Source organism: Panthera uncia, chromosome B1, assembly GCF_023721935.1.
Source record: "Panthera uncia isolate 11264 chromosome B1, Puncia_PCG_1.0, whole genome shotgun sequence".
Taxonomy (NCBI): domain Eukaryota; kingdom Metazoa; phylum Chordata; class Mammalia; order Carnivora; family Felidae; genus Panthera; species Panthera uncia.
Genome location: NC_064811.1, coordinates 84,170,400 through 84,196,921, shown reverse-complemented (window position 1 = coordinate 84,196,921; position 26,522 = coordinate 84,170,400). Strand labels below are relative to the sequence as shown.

The 26,522-nt window shown below is 35.2% G+C and overlaps 1 protein-coding gene across 7 annotated transcripts in view; it reads left to right on the top strand.

The window, feature by feature from the left end:
- Positions 1 to 26,522, top strand: part of SLC9B1 (solute carrier family 9 member B1) — a 72,359-nt gene that overhangs the window by 4,690 nt on the left and 41,147 nt on the right. For 6 of the 7 annotated variants that reach the window (XM_049632143.1, XM_049632141.1, XM_049632145.1 and 3 more), the window contains exons 2-4: positions 3,447 to 3,540; positions 16,187 to 16,256; positions 18,318 to 18,456. In XM_049632143.1, coding sequence (XP_049488100.1) covers positions 16,188 to 16,256; positions 18,318 to 18,456 — 208 coding nt within the window. In that variant the 5' untranslated portion in view covers positions 3,447 to 3,540; position 16,187. The remainder of the gene's footprint in view (positions 1 to 3,446; positions 3,541 to 16,186; positions 16,257 to 18,317; positions 18,457 to 26,522) is intronic. The other variant, XM_049632144.1, reaches the window with a different exon arrangement.

Sequence of the window (26,522 nt, the reverse complement as noted above, 5' to 3'; positions counted from 1 at the left end):
AGTACCAGTTATATGGTGGGCTCTTGCTGAATATTTGTCAAATAAAAAATGATGAAGGTTAAACCAGTAATTATAATAGTGGGATACAGGCTGTGATAAGGGATGGATGCTATGATAAGGATGCATCTTAGAGAAACTTCTAAAGGAAGGACTTCTAAACTGATAGAGTTAGTTGTGCAAAAAATGGGGGTTTAGGGTTGGAAAACAGCATACAAAATGTATAGTCTCAGAGATATGAGGCTTGGCAAGTTTTAAGAACTAAAATAGCATGGCTGAAGTTTAAAAAATGAGGAGATAGACAGGAACAAGGTTAGCCCTTATTAAAGGGAGCTCTGTAATATGAGTTTAAGGAGCTTGGACTTTTTTCTTCTATGGGAAGCCATTGAAGAATGTTAGGCAGGAAGTTGCCGGAATCATACTACATTTTAGTTTATGCTGCATTGTGGAGATTACAAGCAGAGGACCAAGACTGGACATGGGGAGAACAGTTGGAAGGCCGTTACAGGGTGTATGTGAAAAAGTGCTTATGGCCTGGGCTGGCACAGTGGCAATTTATACTGAGAGAAAGTGGACAAAATTTTCAATTATTTAGGAGCTTGTATTAACATGATTTAGTAACTCACTGAATGTCAGTAGGGAAAGAGAAGGAATGAGTTCTCAGTTTCTAATTTCAGCAAGTAGGTGGATGGTGGTTTCATTCTCTGAGATAGGAAATTCTCTGAAGAAGGAATAGATTTAGTGGGGGAAGCTCTTGAGTTCAGTTGTACATATATTGAGTTTAAGATGCTTGTAAAGACCATGAAGTAGAGATATCCAATAAGTTGTTAAATACACTACTTAGAATCTCAACAGAGCTTCTCTAGGCCAGACTCATCAGCATATTGGTCATAATTGGAGCCATGAGAGTAAAAGAAGTCTCTTAAGAAATGTATATAGAGTGAGAAGAGGGCATAGGGAAGAATGCTGAGCAACCCCAACTTTCAAAGGATGGATAGATGAAAAGAAGACCAAGGACAACCAGAGAGAGAGAATGAAGGTAGAACAAGTGACAAAGTGATGTAAGAATTCAAAAAGGGAAGACGACTTCTAGTTTTGTGGTGTACCTTGCAGGAAGTTCTATTGGAATGACCCTTAAGCAATAGGTATGATTTACAAAGAAGAAATGCAGTGGGAAGGTATTCCAAGCAAAGAAAACAAAAATGCACAGGAGAACAATTAGTAGTTCAGTATGACTGAAATGTAGGGTCAAGAGGACTAGAGAGAAAGCCATGATGGTTTGATGCCATTTTGTGGAAAACCATGGATTCTGGGTAAGTTGTTGGTAACTTTATTATTTGGTGAGAAAAACCATTGTAGTGGGGCTAACAAAAAGTCAAGGATATAAATCATGCTCTGAACCCTGGAATACCTTACTATTTTATTGTGGAAACAAGATCTAGGCATCTGAAAAGAATAAAAATTCAAGATAACACCTGATTAATGAGAACAAACACTAACTCCCATAGGAATTTTAACAGTGGCAAAGTCAATTTGAATTGGAGTACTAGTTTAGCCCAGATTTGTATTGTCCTGATTAAATAATATGCCAGCTAGTCATTATCTTTAAAAAAAAAAAAAAAGCCAAGCAAAAAAACCCTGATCTAATTTGAATGCTCTGTATAAAGAATATTCTCCTTGTGGATATAGCTTTCAAATTCATCTGTTTGGAAAGGCTTACATTATAGTTTTTACTTAATGGTCTTTGATGTACACTCACAAAGACTTCTTTGTATGAAGGACAACACGAGTTCCAAAGATCCTAAAACAATACATATAAGCAGATAATGATGCATATGTTTTACCAAACATTCATGTAATAAATACACGTTAAATGACCATTATATGTCAGTAATGCATAGTGGCTCGGAGCACGGACTACATATTGAAACACACATGAATTCAAATCCCAGCTCTGCTTTCAATGGAAGGAAACAAGTTGCAATCTCACTTAGAATAGTTTATACTTACCTCTGTAAGTATTCTGATTTTTGAAAGAAATTCCAGTTATGTATCCAATTTTAACACTACTATCAAACTTAATTGTTATTTCTTAAATCTTCTGGGGAGAGAGATGAGAAATGATTTTAAAGTATGTAGCTAAACCACTGCGTGAATTATCCATATTTAAGGACTATTCTTTGGCCATAAATTTTGCTGAATGATATATGATATATTCACTAGATGTCGCCATTGCACAACATTGCTTCAAAATGATAAACCCAAAGAACAGTGTATAGTAACAAGAGCACACACCAGAGAAAGACAATTAATTTCTGTTATGTGATATACATACATACACACACACATACATACATGATATTTATATAAGATGTGTAATTCCCAAGCAACATGTGTTGGTATTCTTTCACGCCGTTTCTTAGTAGGTCCATAAGAGAATAGAAAGCAAGAAAGAAAACTGATAAAAACCTTAGATCATCTAACATCTTTCGTCTCTACCTCATTTTATAAATTTGAAAATGAGGTACAGGGAGATGAAGTGACAAGAAATTTACTCAGTGCTATGTGGCAGATTAAAAGCAGGAAGCTTAGAATTCCCAATTCTATAATACAACACTGTTTCTATTACTAATATTTACAGTCAAAGAAACATTCTAATAAAACTAGAACTTCTAAATCCATCAAAATTTTCCACTGCTCTATTTTTTTTTAATTTGTGTGGTTTTTTTTTTTTAAGTTTATTTATTTACTTTGAGATAGAGAGAGAGAGAGAGAGAGAGCGCATGATTGGGAAGGGGCAGAAAAAGAAGGAGAGAGAGAATCCTAAGCAGTCTCTGCACTGTCAGTGCAGAACCCAATGCAGGGCTTGAACTCACAAAGTGAGATCATGATCTGAGCCAAAATCAAGAGTCAGACACTTAACCAACTGAGAAACCCAGGCACCCCAAATTTTCCACTACTGTAAAAGCAAAGTTTAGCAATATGACAACAGTTCCTATTTATAATAAAAATTATTAATTGATTACCATAGCTTTTGCTATGAACTATACAAATATCTTACTTTATCCCCATGATAGCAAGATATGTGGCACATATTTATTTATTTCTGCCTTATTCCAAATGAGATTTTTAAGAACCTTATTGAAATAAATAATAGCCTAAAAATTTAAAAAGAAATTGAGGTGATCATAAATATAAGATACTAAAATATAAACCACTTTGAAGTCTTCTGTTTGTTAGTGTACAAAAAGCATGCCCTGATGTCTAGTAAAATCAAACTTGATGGACTTGTCTCAAATTGTATCCTGCTTTCTCTAGCTGTAAGTGTAAAGTAAGAAAAGTAGATAGTACTATGCTCATTAAAAGATGACAAGATACTATAATTTCCCCAGGATCGTACAACTAGTGTATTTCTGATTTCAAAGCCCTCATTCTTTCCATTATGCCAGCTATCCAGACGTATAATGAGAGGACTCGTACCAGAATACAGTCACTGTAATCCTTAGACACCTGGATTACCACAATTACTTCTGATATATACAGGTAGGCTTTTGCTTATATCAAATTTATTTCACATAATTGCACAGAGCTGTTGACAAGATTTTTTCTGTCAAGAAATTGACTCCTAAGAATGTTATTAGGAGAACTACATTTTAAATTATAAAATTTGTATTATATTAAGGAAATCGACTTTTGAAAATTTGATTATGTAATAGATAAAGAGGTCCTAGGGGAAGCAAGAAGTCCAAAGGAAAATAGAAGGAGATATCTAGATCAAAGAGGAAAGGAGATAAGCACAGTGTTAAAAAAAAAAAAAAAGAGAGAGAAGAGGGCAATAGGGAGAGAGTTAAGGGTTAAATACCCTGCCTAGCCTGCTTCTGATCCCTACATTACTCAAGTATCTGGATATTCTTCCTTACCTTCCTCCATTTTTGTATCAAAAATCTATCCTAGCCAGGTCCTACCTAGTTCTTCAAAACTTCTACTCTTTAGTCTTTTTCTATAGGAACAGAACCTTTTACTAAGTTGTCCTGTTGATTTCCTGCCTGTCTTTGCAGCATAATCATTAAGGATCTTCGTCATTCTATAATTTGCTTCCTTTTTCATAATGTATTTGTAAAGCCTGTTCTTGGTGTTGGCAATCTTACTCTTCTACAAAAGATGCCTTTTTTTGTTAACATCCAGAAATATTTTTGGTTTTGTTGTCATTTTGAATATCTGGCATTTAAAATTCTCAGTTCACTCAATATTTATTCCACACATATTTCTTGAGGGCCTACCATGTGGTAGGCACTATGTAGATCAAGGGTAAAACCAGATATTGTCCCTCTCTCTTGTGGAGCATATAGCCTTCCAGTTCCCTCCAAGATGTAATAGGTCTACTGCAACCTCTTTTTTTTTACTGCTCACAATAAAAAAACTCTGGGCAAAATGTGAAGAGCAACTACCTGAGATCGAAAAGTAAACAAAAGGAGGTGGATTGTGGAGAGTCAAAACCACATGGTGAATTTCTTTTGCTCTTGCAGCTTTGACCTGAAGACAGGCTTCAGTGATAAAACCATGCAAGGACAGCACAGAAGGTTAAAAGTACAATAGGAAACCTATTTTTATGGCCTGAAGATCTGGGAAAATGGACTCTATCATTTGAAGAGAATGTGAAGAATCCTTGTTGTTGTTGTTGTTGTTTTCCTTTTGTGGTTTTTTTCCCAAGGGCAGGCCCTATTTATGACATTATGGGCAGCTATAACTCAGAGGAAAAAACCCCATCTTCTGACCAGAGAAACCAGGGAAAGAGACTTTGAGAGATATAGCAGGGTACAGATTTAGGAGAGGGAAAAGCTGGAGAATGAGGTTCCTTAGTTCTGTATATGAACACAACAAGATGCCTTGGGTCACCTCCAGCTGTGCATGCAGGAGACAGGCCTAAAGCAGCATTGCAAGGGCTTTAAGAACTAAAGTAAGATAAAGAATTTTTAATTTAAAATAAATATGGAGGGAAAAAACACTGCTCAAGTCACAGAATAACCCCTGAGTGGTTCATGCTGGAACACACCCAAAACCGCAAAGCAAAGGCTTTGAAAACAAATGAGATTGGAACCAGTGCCCACAGAAAGTAAGAGAGAGCTTATGATCTGCACCTGAACAAGTTGATTACCTACTGAGACAAACAAATTTAAATATTTTTCATAGGATTTTAACAGGACCCAGAGTCTACACAGCAAAATGTCAAGGATATACTCCAAAAGTACTTGACATATGAAGAACTAGGAAATGAATGTCTTACGAGAAAAGAAAATCAATAGATGCCAATCCAAAATGACACAGATATTGGAATTATCAGACAGGGGTTAAAGCAGCTATTATTGTAACTGTTTCGTTGTGGTAAACTATGATTGTAATGAATGGGAAGATACACATTAATAGCAGAAAAATAGAAACTAAAGAAACAAAAAGTTTCAAACTAAAAAATACAGTATCTGAAATAAAAATTAACTGGATAGACTCAACAGCAGAATGGAAATGAATGAGGGAAAATCAGTGAACTTGATAGATAAATAGAAACTATCTTATCTGAGGAAGAGAATGGGATAAAGAGATTGAAAAACAAAATGAGAAGAAAATTGAAAAATAAAATGGGCACTATTATGGAGTCTATAGCCTAATGAGGCTAACACATTAAACAATCACTAATGGATACACAATTACAAACTGAGATAAATGTTCTGAAGAAAATGATCAAGATACTGTAAGAGCATATAATAACTGGACCTGACTTAGCTAGGGGCAGAGGTGATGTCATAAATATTTCTCTGAGGATATGTTCCTTGAGCAGAAGGATGAAAAGGAGTTAACCAAATGAAAGGGAGATGGTGGTAGAGAGTGTTTCAAATTAGAGAGAAAAGTAAGTGTTAAGGCCCTACAGAAGGAACCTAGCAATTTCAGGGAACTGAAAAAAACAGAGTGGCTAAGAGTGGGGGGAAAATGGATGGGCAATGGTATGAATTAGGCTAGAGAGGGAGCCAGGGACCACATTGTGCAGAATCCTATAGGTCATTGCAATGGACTGAATGTGTCTCTCCCCAAATTCATATATTGAAACTTTTTTAAAGTTTATTTATTTTTGGAGAGAGAGAGCATGTGAGCAGGGTAGAGACAGAAAGAGGGAGAGGGAGAATCCCAAGCAGGTTCCTTGCTGTGAGTGCAGAGCCCTAATCAAGGCTTGATCTTAAGAACCATGAGGTCATGACCTGAGCCAAAATCAAAAATTGGATGCTTAACCAACTGAGCCAGCCAGATGTGCCCATATATTGAAATCTTAACCCTCAATATGATAGTATTAGGAGGTGGGACCTTTGGAAGTTCCATGAAAGTAGATTCCTTATAAAGGGATTAATACCCTTATAAAAGCAACCAACCCCAGGGAGCTCTCTGCCTCACGTTTTGCCATGGGAGGATATAACAGAAGTTGGCAGTCTGTTACCTGGAAGAAGACTTTCCACCCTACTTGCTGAGACCCTGATTTTGGATGTGCAACCTCCAGAATTGTGAGGAATAAATTTCTGTTATTTATAAGCCACCCAGTTTGTGGTGCTTTGTTGTGGTAATCTGAACTAAGACAATTGTGTTAAGTATTTTTGTCTATATCCTAAAGCCAGTGAACTGGTAGAGGATTGAGAGATGGAAACTTCAGGATTCCCAACTTTTAACAATTGAGAAGGATGATCCTGTAAAGGAGACAGGGAAGGAATAAGAAGAAAGGTATGGGGGCGGGGAGGGGGAGATATGAGAGAGTGGTTTAACAAGAACCAAAAGAAGAGTGTTTTATCATGTCATGTGGTCACTTGGAGATTACTAATGATTTTTGCTAGAACTGTTTTTTTGGAGTGAAAGGAATAGAATCTTCAACTAGAGAACAATGAGGGGTGAGTAGTTCATGGAGAAAAAAAGACTGAGAACTGCTGACTCTCCAAAAAGTTTATTGGTAAAGGAACAGAGACAGACGGGGCAGTAACTAAATGGGCAGATGGGTTTCTGGGAAACTTTTATTAAGATGAACTCATTTAAAAGTCATTGGGAAGGATCTGGTTAAAAGGAAGTACGAGGGGAGAGATAGTTGGTACAGGCAGAGAAGGATCATTGATAGTATAAAATTCTTGAGAATATAGGAAGGAATATAATCTAAAATGCACATGCTCTGATTGCCTTAGGAGGAGGGACACTTCCTTTAAGAAGAGAGGAAGCTAGATTTATATATGGAAATTGGAGGTAAGGTTATCTACTGAGAATTAAGGGGAATATGTGGAGGATCTATGGTTTGAGAAGAGTGGAAAAGGTTTGGAATAGTCGTTGGGGAAAATGAGTTGACAGAATGTATATGTTGGGTTTGGTCCATTTTAAAGGCCCACTAGAGGCTGTTGGTTATGAATTTATAGTGATGCCAGGTTTCTCTAGTGTAACTTTCTATGGCAGTATTCAGTTGCTCATATAAGTGAATCAAAATATGAGATAATAAGGTCAGTGCAGGATCAAGATTTTTCTAAAAAGGTACAATAGTAACCATATTTCAGGAGACTAGGATATTAGTAATATTTTGGAGATGGTAGATCACACATCAAATACAAAAGGAAGTAATGAGGGAAAGGGCTAAAGTCTGAACTAAAAGTATCATTGCACTACACATCCTGATGTTAAAGATTAATTGGTAGGGATGAAGCAAATGCAATTGAACAAGCAAACTGAAAGAAGATAAGGTAATATTTTTACAAGTAGATGTTTGAATTAGTGATTATTGATTATAGAACATTTCAGATTATGGAAGGGTCTAGTATGGCCTTTCCTTTATTGGAAAGGAAGTAAAGAACTGAGGAACCAAGGTAGTAGCTGAATTATCCAAGTGTATGTTTAAGACTCACAAGCATTACAAATTTGAGGTGCTCATGCTTTTGGTGAATAATGGAAAGGGACCAAGATGAGGTCAGTAAATTACAGAGATTAGAAGAGAGAGAAGGTGGTGTTGTCAAATTACACAAGTTTCAAAGCAGCAAGGTTTTTAAAATTAATGTTTAGTGGGGCACCTGAGTGGCTCAGTTGGTTGAGTGTCCGACTTCGGCTCAGGTCGTGATCTCTCAGTTCATGAGTTTGAGCCCCATATCAGGCTCTGTGCTGACAGCTTGGAGCCTGGAGCCTGCTTCGGATTCTGTGTCTTCCTCTCTCTCTGCCCCTCCCCTGCTCATGCTCTGTCTCTCAAAAATAAATAAACATTTAAAAAAATTTTTTTAATAATAATAATGTTTAGAAATAGCAGTAGGGTGTCAGAAAGAATGGTAGCAAATAAACAGATATTATGTAAGAGAACCATAGGGAAAGAAGTGTCCTTAAGGGAAGTGCTTGGTTTCAGATAGAACACAGAATTTGAGAAAATGCTCTGAAAATAGGTTGAAAATGTAAGAGGCTGAGAGTTTGATAATAGTCTAGCAGAAGTTCCAGAGTACTCAGTGAAGGGGCTTGGGAGGTGAGGGGCATGTAGAAGGCAGGATGACAGGCAATGAAATGATGGCTAGGGATTGTAACACTTTTATAAATTGATTTCCTATGAGCTATTTCTAAATAATGTTAGCCTTCTGTTACTATTCTTTAAAATATTTATTTACTTGAGAGAAAGAGAGAGAATCCCAAGCAAGCTCTGCGCTGTCAGTACAGAGCCCCACGCAGAATCCAATCTCATGAACTGTGAGATTATGACCTGACCCAAAATCAAGAGTCAGAAACTTAACTGACTGAGCCACCCAGGCGTCCCTATAACTTACTCATTGTGCTCTATTTTGAAGTTTTTCTAGGGCCCTTATTTTTAATAGTTTCTTTTCTAAAATGGAAAAGCCAAAAAGTTAGATATTTGATAGATTTTTCTTCTCTCTTTTTGAAAATGGATTTATTATTGCCATTTCCTTGTGAAAATTTTCATCTGTGTCTGGCAGAGTTTCTGGCATATTATAGGAACTTTAATTTTAAAAGTGTAGGCTCTGCAGAAATAAACAACATAGAATACAAAACACAGTAGAACAGATGAATGAAACCAAGAGTTGTTTTTTTGAAAAAATAAACAAAATTGATAAACCTCTAGCCAGGCTTCTCAAAAAAAAGAGAGAGGATGCAAATAGATAAAATCACAAATGAAAATGGATTTATTACAACCAATCCCTCAGAAAAACAAGCAATTATCAGGGAATACTATGAAAAATTATATGCCAACAAACTGGACAACCTGGAAGGAATGGACAAATTCCTAAGCACCCACACACTACCAAAACTCAAACAGGAAGAAATAGAAAATTTGAACAGACCCATAACTAGTGAGGAAATTGAATCAGTCATCAACAATCTCCCAAAAATAAGAGTCCTGGACCAGATGGATTCCCAGGGGAATTCTACCAGACATTTAAAGGAGAGTTGATACCTATTCTTCTCAAGCTGTTGCAAAAAATAGAAAGGGAAGGAAAACTTCTGGACTCATTCTATGAAGTCAGTATTACTTTGATTCCTAAACCACACAGAGACCCAGCAAAAAAAGAGAACTACAGGCCAATATCCCTGATGAATGTGGATGCAACAATTCTCAAGATACTAACAAATCGAATTCAACAGCCTATAAAAAGAATTATTCACCATGATCAAGTGGGATTCATTCCTGGGCTGCAGGGTTGGTTCAATATTCTCAAATCAATCAATGTGATACATCACATTACTAAAAGAAAAGATTAAGAACCATATGATCCTGTCAATAGATTCAGAAAAAGCATTTGACAAAACACATCATCCTTTCTCGATGAAAACCCTCAAGAAAGTCGGGATAGAAGGAACATACTTGAACATTATAGAAGCCATTTATGAAAAGCCCACAGCTAATATCATCCTTAATGGGGAAACACTGAGAGCTATCCCCCTGAGATCAGGAACACAACAGGGATGTCCACTCTCACCACTGTCGTTTAACATAGTGTTGGAAGTCCTAGAATTAGCAATCAGATAACAAAATGAAATCAAAGGCATCAAAATTGGCAAACATAAAGTCAAACTTTCACTTTTCACAGACGACATGTTACACTACATGGAAAACCCAAAAGACTCCACCAAAAGTCTGCTAGAACTGATACATGAATTCAGCAAAGTTGCAGGGTACAAAATTAATGTACAGACATCAGTTGCATTTTTACACACCAATAATGAAGCAATAGAAAGAGAAATAAAGAAACTGATCTCATTTACAGTTGCACCAAGAACCATAAAATACCTAGGAATAAACCTAACCAAAGATGTAAAAGATCTGTATGCTGAAAACTACAGAAAGCTTATGAAGGAAATTGAAAAAGATACAAAGAAATGGGAAAACATTCCATGCTCATGGATTGGAAGAATAAATATTGTTAAAATGTCAATACTACCCAAAGCAATCTACACATTCAATGCAATCCCACTCAAAATTGCACCAGCATTCTTCTCAAAGCTAGAACAAACAATCCTAAAATTTGTATGGAACCACAAAAGACCCCGAATAGCCAAAGTAATACTGAAGAAGAAAACCAAAGCGGGAGGCATCACAATCCCAGACCTTAGCCTCTACTACAAAGCTGTGATCATCAATATAGTATGGTATTGGCATAAAAACAGACACATAGACCAATGGAATAGAACACAGACCCTAGAATTGGGCCCACAAATGTATGGCCAACTAATCTTTGACAAAACTGGAATGAGTATCCATTGGAAAAAAGACAGCCTCTTTAACAAATGGTGCTGGGAGAACTGGACAGCAACATGCAGAAGAATGAAACTAGACTCCTTTCTTACACCATACACAAAAATAAACTCAAAATGGATAAAGGACCTGAATGTGAGACAGGAAACCATCAAAACCCTAGAGGAGAAAGCAGGAAAAAACCTCTTTGACCTTAGCCACAGCAATTTCTTACTTGACACATCCCCAAAGGCAAGGGAATTAAAAGCAAAAATGAACTATTGGGACCTCATCAAGATAAAAACCTTCTGCACTGCAAAAGAAACAATCAACAAAACTAAAAGGCAACCGACAGAATGGGAAAAGATATTTGCAAATGACATATTGGACAAAGAGTTAGTATCTAAAATATGTAAAGAACTCACCAAACTCCACACCCAAAAAACAAATAATCCAGTGAAGAAATGGGCAGAAGACATGAATAGACACTTCTCTAAAGAAGACATCAGATGGCCACAGACACGTGAAAAGATGCTCAACAACATTCATCATCAGGGAAATACAAATGAAAGCTACACTGAGATACCAACTCACACCAGTCAGAGTGGCTAAAATGAACAAATCAGGAGACTATAGATGCTGGCGAGGATGTGGAGAAATGGGAACCCTCTTGCACTATTGGTGGGAATGCAAACTGGTGCAGCTGCTCTGGAAAACAGTGTGGAGGTTCCTCAAAAAATTAAAAATAGAACTATCCTATGACCCAGCAATAGCACTGCTAGGAATTTACCCAAGGATACAGGAGTGCTGATGCATAGGGGCACATGTACCCGAATATTTAAGCAGCACTTTCAACAATAGCCAAATTATGGAAAGAGCCTAAATGTCCATCAACTGATGAGTGGATAAAGAAATTGTGGTTTATATACACAATGGAATACTAATTGGCAATGAGAAAGAATGAAATCTGGCCATTTGCAGCAACATGGATGGAACTGGAGGGTATTATGCTAAGTGAAATAAGTCAGGCCAAAGAATGACAGATACCATATGTTTTCACTCATGTGTGGATCTTGAGAAACTTAACAGAAGACCATGGGGGAGGGGGAAGGGAAGGGGCAAAGGGGGAAAAAGTTACAGAGAGGGAGGGAGGCAAGCCATAAAAGACTCTTAAATACTGAGAACAAACTGAGGGTTGATGGGGGGTGGGGGAAAGGGGAAAGTGGGTGATGGGCATTGAGAAGGGCACTTGTCACGATGAGCACTGGGTGTTGTATGGAAACAAATTTTACAATAAATTATATTTAAAAAAAAAAAGTGTAGGCTCTGGAACCAGCTGCCTGATTCTGGCCCCACCTAACTCCTTATTTATAGCTATGTCACCGTGGAGAAGTTTATTCAGCTATTCTGGGATAGTAAAGCAAGAACAAAAGGAGTAAACCAAAGGGGAAGTGGTAAGGTATCCTGATCTGTGGAAAATAGGTGAGGCTACCATAATTTGGGGAGTACATCATCTAAGGCAAAATTCTTAGAGAACTATTCCCCAGAAATTGGGACACATTGAGGTAAAAACTGAAAGTTGCAAAGCTGTCTCAACCAAGCTCTGATTTTGCTTAGTGATTAACACTGTCCCCACTCCACATATTTCTGTCTGGAGCAAGATATTATCTAGAGACTGAATTTTTATACACAATGTCAAGTTTTCAATACAAATTATTAGCCATGCTAGCTATTAGACAATACTATATGACTACCAGCCAAGATAGAAAATTGAAAATAGGAACAGATTCAAAGGTGACTCAGAATTTTTAGTTAGCAGTTAGCAAACAAAGATGTTAAAATGACTATGACTGCAAGAACTAGAACTATAAAACTCTTAAAATATGGGAGTAAACTTCATGATATTGAATTTGGCAATGGTTTCTTGGATAAGATAGCCAAAGCACAGGCAATAAAAGAAAGAAATTGGACTACATCAAAATTAAAAACTTTTGTGTATTGAAAAACACCATTAACAGAGAGAAAAGGCAACCCACAGTGACAAAATATTTGTAAATAATGTATCAGGTAAGTGATTAATACACAGAATATATAAAAAACCCTTACAACTTGAAAACAAAAAATAAATAACCCAATTAATAACTGGGCAAAGACTAGAACAGATATTTTCTAAAGAAGATATACAAATGGTCAATAAGCACATGAAAGATGCTCAGTAATCATTAGGAGAATGGAAATGAAAACCACAATGGATACCATTTCAAACCCATTAAGATGGCTATTATCAAAAAACAACATAACAGGTGCTGACAAGTATACATAGAAATTGGAACCTTTGTGCATTGCTGGTATGAATATAAGATGGTATAGCCATACTCACTGTGGAAAACAGTAAGGCAGTTCCTTGAAAAAGGAAACAACTACCATATGATCTAGCAGCTTTCAGGCAGAGACTTGAACAGATATTTGCACACCCATGTTCTTAGGATTGTTCACAATAGCCAAAAGGTAGAAACAACACAAATATCCATAAGTGAATGAATGAATAAACAAAATGTGATATATACATTCAATGGGATGTTTTTCATCCATAAAGAGGAAGGAAATTCTGATACATGATACAAAATGGATGAGTTTTTAAGACCTTATGCTAAGTGAAATAAACCAGATGCAAAAGGACAAATATTGTGAATCCATTTATTGGAGGTACTTGAGGTAGTCTAATTCCTAGAGATGAAAGGTAAAATGTGGTTGCCAGGGGATTAGGAGAAAAGAGAATGGGGAGTTGGATGCAGAATTTCAGTTTGGAATGGTGAAAAAGTTCTGGAGATGGATAGTGGTGATGGTTGCTTAATAATGTGAATGTACTTAATGTCAGTGAACTGTGTACTTTAAAATGGTAAAGTTTTGTTATGTATATTTTACCACAATGAAAAAAAATAACAACTATAATTAATATCAGCCAAAGACATATCATCTTCAAAGGAACCATAGTAAGAATGACAATTAAATTCTCAACAGAAGTTATGGGAGCCAGAAGACATCTTTAAAATTCTTAAAGAAAATAACTTCTAATATGGAATTCTGTATTCAGTGAGAATCCCTTTCAAAAGTGAAGGTGAAATACATTTAAGGTAAACAAATAATGAAGGAATTTATTACCAACAGATCTATGTTAAAACAAATACAGACAATACCAAGGTCAGCAAGGATATAAAACAACTGTAAATACAGGTTAACAACCAGTGCAGTAAAGAAAGAAAAAAATTGGTGAGTTCTTTATAGATTTTGGATACTAGCCCTGGTACTGCTAGGAATTTGCCCAAGGGATACAGGATTGCTGATGCATAGGGACACTTGTACCCCAATGTTTATAGCAGCACTTTCAACAATAGCTAAATTATGGAAAGAGCCTAAATGTCCATCAACTGATGAATGGATAAAGAAATTGTGGTTTATATATACAATGGAATACTACTTGGCAATGAGAAAGAATGAAATATGGCCTTTTGTAGGAACGTGGATGGAACTGGAGAGTGTTATGCTAAGTGAAACAAGCCATACAGAGAAAGACAGATACCACATGTTTTCACTCTTACGTGGATCCTGAGAAACTTAACAGAAGACCATGGGGGAGCAGAAGGGGGGGAAAAAAGTTCAAGAGGGAGGGAGGCAAACCATAAGAGACTCTTCAAAACTGAGAATAAACTGAGGGTTGATGGGGGGAGGGCAAAGTGGGTGATGGGCATTGAGGAGGGCACCTGTTGGGATGAGCACTGGGTGTTGTATGGAAACCAATTTGACAATAAATTTCATGTTAAAAACAAACAAACAAAAAGGCTTAATTGGTTAAGCCTCCGACTCTTGATTTCAGCTCAAGTCATGATCTCATGGTTCGTGAGATCAAGCCCCGCTTCAGCCTCTGTGCTGATAGTGCCGAGCCTGCTTAAGATTCTCTCTCTCTCCCCCTCTCTCTACCCCTCCACTGCTCGTGCTTTCTCTCTCTCAAAATAAATAAACTTTTAAAAAATGTATAAAATTGAGAAAGGAAGAAATTAAAAAATATTTGCTGACGACATGCTTGTATAGTTAGAAAATCCAAAAGAATCTACAGACTATTAGAATAAAGTGAATTTATTAAGGTCTAGGTTCAAGGTAAATAAATAAAAATTACTTGTATTTCTGTATACCAGCAAAAAACAAGCAACAGGTTTTTTTTTAATGGTACTGTTTTTGGTACATCTCAAAAAACATCATTACCTAGAAATAAGCCTATGTAAGAATAAGTCTAATGAAAGATATGTAAGACCTCTACACTGAAAACTACAAATATTAGGGTAAACTAAAGAAAATCTAAATAAATGGAGAGATGTATACAATGTGTAAGTATTACAAGACTCAATATTGTTAAGATGTCAGTTCTCCCCAAATTGATCTACAGAATCAATGCAGTTTTAGTCAAAATTCCACCAGATATAGAGAGTGTGTATGTGTATGTGTATGTGTATGAATGTACAACTTCATTCTAAAATTTATGTGGAGGGGCACCTGGGTGGCTCAGTAGATTGAGTACCAAACTTTTGATTTCAGCTCGGGTCCTGATCCAAGGTCAGTAGGATCCAGCCCCATATCGGGCTCCCCACTGAGCATGAAGCCTGCTTAAGGTTCTCTCTCCACCGCTCCTCCAAAATAAATACATACATACATACATACATACATACATACATAAATACATAAATAAAGTAATTTTTTAAAAAAAATAAATAAAATTTATGTGGAAACACAAAGAGACAAAGAGTCAATCCTACTCTGAAGGAGAACAAAGCTAGAGAGCTTACACCACCAGATAACAATTCCTATTATACAACTACTAGTGTAGTGTTGGCATAAGGATAGAGAAATAGACTGGTGGAACAGAACAGAATCCAAAAATAAATTCACATATACGTGGTCACCTGATTTACAACAAAGGTGACACTGGAATGCAATGGGTAAAGGATGATCTTTCAAATGGACCGCATATAAAGACAGTCTGTATCAGTAACTTATAGATGTAAGTATTAATGTAGTTGATCATATTTTAAAAACTTTTGTACTCTCTTCTGACAGGAATGTGACTGAACATAGAATAAATCAATGGTGGAAATTATTTCAGTGCATAAAATAAAGAACTGAGTTTTCTTATGTATTGCTCTTAAGATATGACCCAACATTATGAACCACTGAGAATTTTGAAATTTCTGTGTGATAAATAAGTTTTTAAAACTTATGCACATGATTTTGCTTAATAACTTTACAATGAATATTTGGATCTGTCTTAGCTATAAAGGTATTTGACTTGACTGTGATACAAGTTTATGATAAAAAATCATTAAAAAATTAATCCCGCTTAACCATGTTTGTTTCAGATGGATTTATAGTACTTTTTTTTCAAATTATTTTTCTTTTAAATATTAGCATGTACACCACAGAACCACAAAATGAACATTTGGAGGATAAAAACACCCCATCATCTACAACTCCTCAGGTAAAAACCTAAAACTATTTTGTAATATGAGACATAAAAATCAATCTGATCTTAGATTTTATTTTTAAAGTTTACTTATTAAGTTTCTATTGTATGTCTGGTTAAAAAATGAGAAGTGGTCATTTAAAAGTAATTTAAAAGATTTTTTAATCTTTATTTATTTTGGAGAGACAGAGACAGAGTGAGAGCGAAGGAGGGACAGAGAGAGAGGTAGACACAGAATCTGAAGCAGGCTCCAAGCTCTGAGCTGTCAGCACAGAGCCCGATATGGGGCTCGAACTCACGGACCATGAGATCATGACCTGAGACGAAGTTGGACGCTTAACCGACAAAGCCACCCAAGCACCCCTGAAAATAACTAATTTAAATAAGTCCTAAGAAATGAGAAAAATGAACGAAAAGATGGAAAGGGGTGACTAAAGATTATTTTGGGGCTAAAAAAGGCAGGTTTTAGGAATAATGGAAATATGTTTTATTATTTTTTGCCACGTCTAGGAAAAACTCAGTAATTTAAACTACAAGAGGTAAAGACAAATCTAAATTAACTAAAACACTGTGCTGTATATTTGAAGAGAACCAAGTTTTTATTTTCCCAAGTGTATAGAGTAAGTAATAGACGTTTTGTTGGTCTAGTTTTACTACATAGTAATTGCTCACAATTAGAACTATAAATTATTTACTTTTTAAAAATTGCTTACTTTTTAAAATAGGAAGAGGTTTCTATAGTTCTTAAGGGCTCAAAAAATCTTCTTTTAAATATATAAAACATTTGTCATTGATTCTAACTATTTTATTTATCTGTAAAGACTTCATCCTGGTCTATGTCAATTTATTATACATTCTGAAATAATAAAACTTAAAATAATATGGTCTTACTGTATATGCACTTTCACCCAAACTAATCAAAATTCACCTTTGTGTCTATTCTTGGCCCTTTTGTATAGTGACAGACTTTCCAAAAAGTCTCTATACCAGAACTCCAACAGATTAATTATGATTAATTTTAAAGAAGTTTGCTATTAAAGAACCACATAATTCATTTACATCAGCTGCTGTGGTGCCTCTGTCTCCCTAGTTACTAAATGTTTCTTTCCTCTTCCCTTCCTTAATCTGTCCATGCCTCTAGCCTTTGTTACCATTTCTTGTGACAGTGCACTCTCTTCATTTGAGTGCAGTGGAGAGAGACACGTCTGCTTACACTATAAGCTCACATCTCTCTCCACTGCACTCAGAGTATTAACAATACACTTACAGTGTTGGCCTGTTTGTGCACATGCGAATACATGCGTACACACACACACACACACACACACACACACACATAGACACCATAATGACAGTAAAGCAAATTTGAAGATCTTTATTTTAGGGTTAACTCTATTCTGTTTTTTTTGTTTGTTTGTTTGTTTGTTTGTCTTGTTTTGTTTACCTTGGAAGAAGCCTTTTAATATTCTCACAAACTACAGTGTCCTTTTTTTTTTTTTTTTTCTAAATCAGCAGTTTCATAGTTAGACTAACCAGCATTTAAAGCCTGGAAGATGTATCTAAACTCATGAACTACCTAAGGATGTTATCTATGATTAACAGTGGAAGCATGAGCCTTGAATTTCTGAAAGCTTGATCTTTTTTTTTCATTTTTTTCCAGTTATATAATTTTTCAAATGAAATGAGTCCAAGTAGAATTATATTTCACCTTCTTTCCAACTCAGTTGTATTTTCATTCTACAAAAGTTTTATGGAATAATCTTTGGAAGTAAGACTGAAGAGGGACACTTTTAATTATTCTGCTTATACTATAGGCTCACTTATCCAGTATGCATAAACCACAAATGAAAATGGCAGGGACAAGTCTATAAAAGCTAAATTAAGGTGCTCTACAAAGTGCACTCCTGTGACATCCCCAAATACCTAATGACATAATGCATGAATATTCTTTTATATGTGTAACTCTCCATGATGACAGTAATAATATGAACTTAATTATGAGATTCGGTGGTTTTGTACATTCATAAAATAGTATGGAAAGTATATGTCTTAAAAGATTTCCTTGTTTTACTTCAGATCCTCAAAGATAGTAGTATTCGTGAACATGAAGAAACTAAGGAAAGTGTCTTGTCACAAACAGAGGAAACAAAACCACAGAAGGAAAAGAAGTATTCTTGTCTTCCACAAGGAAATTTGAATAAAGTTATTACAAACGGTATGTGAAATAAGAAATGTAAGTGGAGAGAAAATGAGAGGTATATTTGATAAACATTAAAACACAAACCAACAAAGCCACTGCTTAATCCATATAAACCAGATCAAATTGGCTGTATACTTCAGCTCTATTACAAACAATATGTGGACAAAGAGGAAATATTTCCTTAACTCTGTCAAAAAATAGTAATAATTGCTTAACAGGTATATATTTTAATGTTTTTCATGACTTTTTATGTTAAATCTTGAGGATTAGAAACAGCATTGATTAAAGATTTTTATTTAAAACATACTTTTGATATTTAATTTTAAGTCAGCTGGAAGGAATATTATACTCCTAGCAATATTAAGGTTCTTAATAAAATTAGGACCCCAATTTTAAAACAACTACTGCCTTGTAAAGAAGTGTATAAAACTTTCTTTCCCATTAAAATTTCAAAGCATCTCATTATCATATAATTTTTATATGATATAAGAATTATAAAAAGTTTATGTAACATAGCAATGTTGAGCATCTTTTCATGTGTCTGTTAGCCACCTAGATGTCTTCTTTGGAGAAGTGTCTATTCATGTCTTCTACCTATAGCTTCACTGGATTATTTGTTTTTCGGGTGTTGAGGTTGGTAAGTTCTTTATAGATTTTGCATACTAACCCTTTATCTGCTATGTCATTTGCAAGTATCTTCTTCCATTCTGTTGGTTGTCTTTTAGTTTTGTTGATTATTTCCTTTGCTGTGCAGAAGGTTTTTATCTTGATGAGGTCCCAATAGTTCATTTTTGCTTTTAATTCCCTTACTTTTGGGGATGTGTTGAGTAAGAAATTGCTGCAGCTGAAGTCAAAGAGGTTGTTGCCTGTTTTCTCTTCTAGGATTTTGATGGTTTCCTGTTTCACATTTAGGTCTTTCATCCATTTTGAGTTTATTTTTGTGTATGGTGTAAGAAAGTGGTCCAGTTTCATTCTTTTGCATGTTGCTATCCAGTTCTCCTAGCACCCTTTGCTAGAGAGACTTTTTTCCATTGTATACTCATTCCAGCTTTGTCAAAGATTAGTTGGCCATACATTTGTGGGTCCAATTCTAGGTTCTCTATTCTGTTCCATTGGTGTATGTGTCTGTTTTTGTGCCAATACCATATTGTCTTGATGATTATAGCTTTGTAGTACAGGCTAAAGTTTGAGATTAACATCAGTATTTTTAAGGTTCTGAATCTAAATTTGAACATCTGATAGTATAAGTGATTGGACTCCTTTGTAAATATAATTTCTACACATAGATCTTACATGCACATTCCCATGGCCTTATACCTTATATCATGAGCAGTGTCTATACAGCACTTGTTAGGAGTAGGGTCAGGGGCAGTGAAGAGTGGAAAACGTATTGGTCACCAAAGATTTTCCATTGAGATTGAGGACTGCAGTTTGCTCAGGAACTAACTTAGGAGTTTTATAAATACCAGTATTGAGACTGCAAACGTACATACTTAGATCTATAACCAGTTTTCCCCTTTGTTTTCTTTAATTTTTGAGTTTTCAAATTTAGAGTAAACTATAGGAAAATGATCTTCCTCCATGTTTCTGTCTTGGAGAATGTATATTCTTATATTCTCTTTTCCTGTCTCTCTGTCTCTGTCTCTCTGTCTCCATGTCTATCTGTCTGTGTCTTATGTGTGTGTGTGTCTCTTTCTCACTGTCTCCCTCTCTCTCACTCTCTCTCTCTCTCTCACCCTAACATTCACTAAAGAAACTCTTAAAACATATATATTCTAGATAATATTTTAGATAATAGCATATATTCTAGATAATAGAGATGGAGCTACAGTTTCTCTACAAATCATATTTAATTCACCAATCCCATAGTGTATATAAGTTAAATTAAGTAAGAAATCTAAACTCTCAACCACATGAAAAAATCAGTCTCATCACTTTTAATCAAGTTTATGTCTTCTACTCAGGTGGTAGCTTGCCTAGTTCCAAAGAAATGGATATTGTATGGAAATAGTTTAGGTTTTAGGTTATTACTCCATTTTTGTTTCTTTTAGGTTTACTTTCAATAAAGATACCTTATTTTCAATAATAGCTACTTTATAACTATTTTTATGAAGTTGTTTTGCCTTTAAATAAATGAAAGAAAAGCTTGATTATACATCCAGCTATGATTTTCAAATAATCTGAGGGCCAGAATTTCTCCATTAAAATCTTATCATCAGTTTTTTGAAGGAAGCAGTCTTGAAAGTTTAGAGCTGAAAAATAATATCCTAGACACTTCCAGTTTCTGGTCCACCATCATCACTCCATCTTACCAACGTATAAAAAGCTAAGCAAACTTAAAAATTGACAACTGTTCTTAGCTCTATCAAAGAAGTAAGGTCACAGGGCAAATAACTGTCCCTAAAATTGGAAACAGGAATGTGGATACAGAGAATCATAGCTTATCAGAGTAGAAACCTCAGCAGGAACCAGTGCTAGGATAGGAAAACCAATATTGTTATTGACAAATTGGCTAGAAACTCAGTGTGGATAAGTCTGAGGGAGGCCAGTCATGGTGTGGGAGACACACTTTCATGAGTTTTACCTCCAGGAGCCATCTGGCAAGGGGAGGGGGAAAGTAATCATGTGCAGTATAACAGTTTTCTGTTCTTCTTATATTGTCCCTCAAAAGAAACTGTTTTGTCAGAACCTAACTTATGAGGATTTTATCAGAGCCAAATTGATCTGGGAAAAGAGAACCAACTCCTGCCCCCTCTAATATAACCTCCACTAGCCATCCTATATAACCTAATGGGGTAGGGAAAAAAAACCTGAGAGGCACTTGTGAGGTTCACAGCCCAGAAGCACAGGCTCACTAAAGACTGGTTAAGAATTCTAAAGAACTCTTTTCCTCCCCTCACAACTTACCACTATATTACTAAAGGCCTTTTTACCTAGGACATCATATTCACTTTTAAGCAAAAATAGGACAAAAAAAAAAAAACCCACACAACATGAAGAGACAAAGCATCAGAACTAGACCCAGATATTACAGGGATGTTGGAACTATCAGACTATGATTTTAAAACAACTATGACTAAAATACTCAGGGCTCCAATGAAAGGTAAACGTGTAAGAACAGACAGGTAATGTAAGCAGAGAGATAGAAGTTCTAAGAACCAAAAAGAAATGCTAGAAATTAAAAACCCTAATGGAAATGCTGGCTTTGATGGATTCATTACTAGACTGTACATAGCTGAAGAAAGAATCTCTGAGCTTGTGGATATGTCAATAGGAACTTCAAAAACTGAAAAGTAAAGAGGAGAAAAATATTGAAAAAAAGAAAATACAAGAACTGTGGGACAACTACAAAAAGAAATGGGAATAGCAAAAGGAGAAGAGAAAAAGCAGCAGAAGAAATATTTGAAGCAAGTGATTGACAATTTCCCCCAAATTAATTTCAGATAGAAAACCACAGATCCAGGAAGCCAGAGAATTCCAAGCAGGATAAATACCATACACACACACACACATACACACACACACAAACCACACCTAAGTATATCATATTCAAACTACAGAAAATCAAAGATTAAAAAAATATTGAAGAAGCCAGAGGGGAAGACAGCACCTTACTTATTGAGGAGAAAAGATAAAAATTATGTCTGACTTACCCTCAGAAACAATGCAAGCAAAAAGAGAGTGAAATGAAGTATTTAAAGTGTTAATACAAAAACCAACAAGAACACACCAGACTCTAATTCTGTATCCTAAAAAATCATCATCAAAAGTAAAGGATAAAAAAAGACTTTCTTAGACCAACAAAAATTGAGTCAGTAAACCTGCCTTGCAAAATGTTAAAAGAAATTCAGACAGAAGAAAATGATATAGGTCAGGAACCCAGATCTACATAAAGAAGGAAGGGCATCAGAGAAGGAATAAGTGAAGGTAAAACAAAAATGTTTTTAATATTCTTAAATTATTGAACAGATACCAGTTCACAGTAATAGCAAAAATATATTCACTAATGATAGCTAATGTATAAGTGAAATGAATGAAAGCAATGATACAAGAACAGGAGGAAGGAATCAGGAATATTGTGTTTTTATGAGGTACTTGCACTATCCATGAAGTGGTACAGTATTATTTGAAAGTGGAGTTGGATTAGTGGCAAACTCTAGGGCAACCACTAAAAAGAAAATGAAAAAAATAAATATAACTGATATACTAATAAAGGAAAGAAAATAGAAGTATATAATAAAATGGTTGGGGGCGCCGGGGTGGCTCAGTCGGTTAAGCGTCTGACTTCGGCTCAGGTCATGATCTCGCAGTTCGTGAGTTCAAGCCCCGCGTCGGGCTCTGTGCTGACAGCTCAGAGCCTGGAGCCTGTTTCCGATTCTGTGTCTCCCTCTCTCTCTCTGACCCTCCCCTATTCATGCTTTGTCTCTCTCTGTCTCAAAAATAAATAAACGTTTAAAAAAAAATTTTTTTTAATAAAATAAAATGGTTAGTTAATGCCACAAAAGGGAAAAAAAGTAGGGAAGACAAAAATAGAAACAAAGTGCAGGGGCAATAAATAGCAAACAGTACAAACATGGTGGATATTAATCTAAGTATATTAATAATAGCTTTAAATGTGAATGGTCTAAATACACCAGTAAAAGACGGATTGTCAGAGTGTATCAAAAGACCAAGAACTATAAGAAGCCACCTTTAAATATAAAGCACACATAAATTAGACATAAAGGGATGGAGAAGGTATACCATGTAAACACTAATCAAAAGAAAGATGAAATATTAATTTCAGACAGCAGGCTTCAGAGTAAGTAATATTATCAGAGATAAAGAAGGGTATTACATAATGATAAAGGGGTCAGTTCCCAAGATCATATGATAATCCTTAATGTATATGTGTCTGACAACAGACATGTTGACATGTGTCATGGAGTTAACATGAAGCAAAAACTGGAAGAACTGCAAGAAGAAATATATGAATCCACAAATATAGTTAGAAACTTAAACAATCTCTCAGAAATGGACAGATCCAGCAGGCAGAAAATTAATAAGGACATGAACTGAACAATATCATCAATCAACAGGATGTAATGAACAATTATAGACTACTTCATCTAATAATAGCATAACACGCATTATTCTCAAGATGACATGGAACATTCACTAAGATAGACCACATTCTATCATACACATACAAAAACACTTTAATAAACATACAAGAATAAAAATCACACAATGGATGCCCTCAGACCACAAATGATTTAAACTACAATTCAAAAGAAAAGTAGCTGGAAAATCCTAAAATACTTGGAGATTAAACAATATACTTCTAAATAACACATGGGCCAAAGAAAGAACCTCAAGTAGTATTTTTAAATGTTTGGAACTCAATAAAAATGAAAATACAGCTTATCAAAATTTGTGAGATGCAGTGAAAGTAGTGAAATTAGAGGATAATTTATAACATTGAATGAATATTTTAGAAAAGAATAAAGATCTTAAATCAATCTTCTAAACTTACACATTAGGAAACCTGAAAAAGGAGCAAATTAAACCCAAAGTAAGCAGAAGAAAAGACATAACAAAAATCAGAGCAGATATCATTGAAACTGAAAACGAGAGAGAAAAATCAATGAAATCAAAAGCTGGTTCTTTGATAAGATCAGTAAAATCAGTAAGCCTCTAGCTAGGCTAATTAAAAAAAAAAGACACAAATCAATAATATCAGAAATGAAAGAGGAGACATCACTACAGATCCCATTAAAAAGATATTAAAGGAATACTGTGAACAAGTTTTTGCCCACAAATTTGATAGCCAAGAAGAAATTCCTTGAAAAACACAATATGCCAAAATACTCACAAGAAGACATAGACAATCTGAATAGGCATATCCATTAAATAAACTGAGTCAATACTTAATCACCTCCCATAACAAAAAGCACCAGACCTAGATGGCTTCACTGGTGAATCTTATCAAACATTTAAGGAAGAAATTATACCAATTCTCTATACTGTCCTTCCTGAAGATAGAAGCAAAGGGATAGTTCCCAACTCATTCTATGAGGTCAGCATTAGCCTCATACTGAAAGCAAAGACATTACAAGGAAAGAAAAATACAGACCAATATCTCTGATAAACACAGAAGCAAAAATTCTCAACAAAATGTTAGTAAATAAAACTTAGCAATGTATAAAAAGAACTATACATCACAACCATGTGGAATTTACTCTAGATATGCAAGGTTGACTTATATTTGAAAACAAATTCTTGTAATCCATAACACCAGTGGGCTAAAGAAGAAAAAATCACATGATAATAACAATAGATGTAGCATAAACATTTGATAAAATCCAACATCCATCATAATAAAAACTCTCAGCAATTTATGAATTGAGGGAAACTTCCTCAACTTGACAAAGAAACATCATTCCCAACTTGATCCATAGATTCAACACAACCCCAGTCAAAATCCCAGCAAGTTACTTTGTGAATACCAATAAACTCATTCTGAAGTTTATATAGAGAGGCAAAAGACTGAGTTAAAAGTTGGAGAGCTAATACTACCCAAGTACAAAATTTACTATAGGGGCACCTGGGTGGCTCAGTCGGTTGAGCATCTGACTTCGGCCCAGGTCATGATCTCATGGTCCTGTGAGTTCAAGCCCTGCATCAGGCTCTGTGCTGACATCTCAGAGCCTGGAGCCTACTTCAGATTCTGTGTCTCCCTTTGTCTCTGCCCCTCCCCCCTCATTCTTTCTGTCTCTCTCTCTCTGTCTCTCTCTGTCAAAAATAAATAAACATTACAAGATTTACTATAAACCTACAATAAACAAGAGTGTGTGATGTTGGTGCAAGACCAGACACATATACTAATGGAACAGAATAGAGGGCCCAGAAATAGACCCACATAAAGACAGTCAATTGATCTTTGATAAAGGAGAAAAGGCAATGCAATGGAAGAAAGACTCTGATTTTAAAATGGGCAAAAGACTTTGACACCTCACCAAAGAAGATGACGAATAAGCATATGAAAATATTCTCAGCATCATATGTCTTTAGAAAATTGCAAATTAAAGCAACAATAAGAAACCACTATATACCTATTAAAATGCCCAAATTCCAAAACACTGACACCAAATGCTGGTGAGGATGTAAAGCAACAGGAACTCTCATTTATTGCTAGTAAGAATGCCAATAGTACAGACACTTTGGATAGCAGTTCCACAGTTTCTTACAAAACTAAACATACTCTTACCGTATGCTCCAGCAACCATGCTCCTTGGCAGTATTTACCAAAATAAGGTGAAAATTTATACACACAAAAACCTGCACATAGGTGTTTATAGCAGTTTTGTTCATAATTGCCAATTTTTGTGTGTTAACACTTGCCCTGTTTTTTTCCCCCAAACCTCTCCATCATCTTATAAACTTTTTTTTGTTATTGACTGTGCCTTATTGAATTATAATATAGTTAACATACCACAATGTTAACTTAAGGCTTAAATGTGCAGCTCAAGGAATTTTGACAAATGTATACAGCTCTGTAACCATCCCTCACATCAAGATAATGTAGAAGAGTCTTGCAGCAGTATGACTTTATTTATTCCTCCTCTGCCCTCTGTGCTAGATTTATATATATGTTCTTTACTTCTACATTCTTATTTTACTTCTGCAATTGTACTTATTTTTACTTCTACATTCTTATTTTTGCTTCTACATTTATATATATATATATATATATATATATATATATATATATATAATTTTTTTTTTACTGCTACATTTGCTTTAAAAAAAGCCAAAAGTCTTTTTGTTCATTAAAAAAATTCTCATATTTCTCCACATATTTACATTCTTTGGTTCTCTCCATTTCTTTTTGGCATTCTGGGTTCCCATGTGGAATTCTTTCCCTTCACTCTAAAAAACTTGTAGTTTTTGTTGTTGTTGTTGTTTTGTTTTGTTTTTGTAGTAAAAGTCTTCTAGCATTCTTTTTAGCTTTTATTTGTCTGAAATTGTCTTTTTAAAAGAAATTTTAATAGAGGTATAACAGACATATAACCTTATATTAGTTTCAGGTGCACAATATA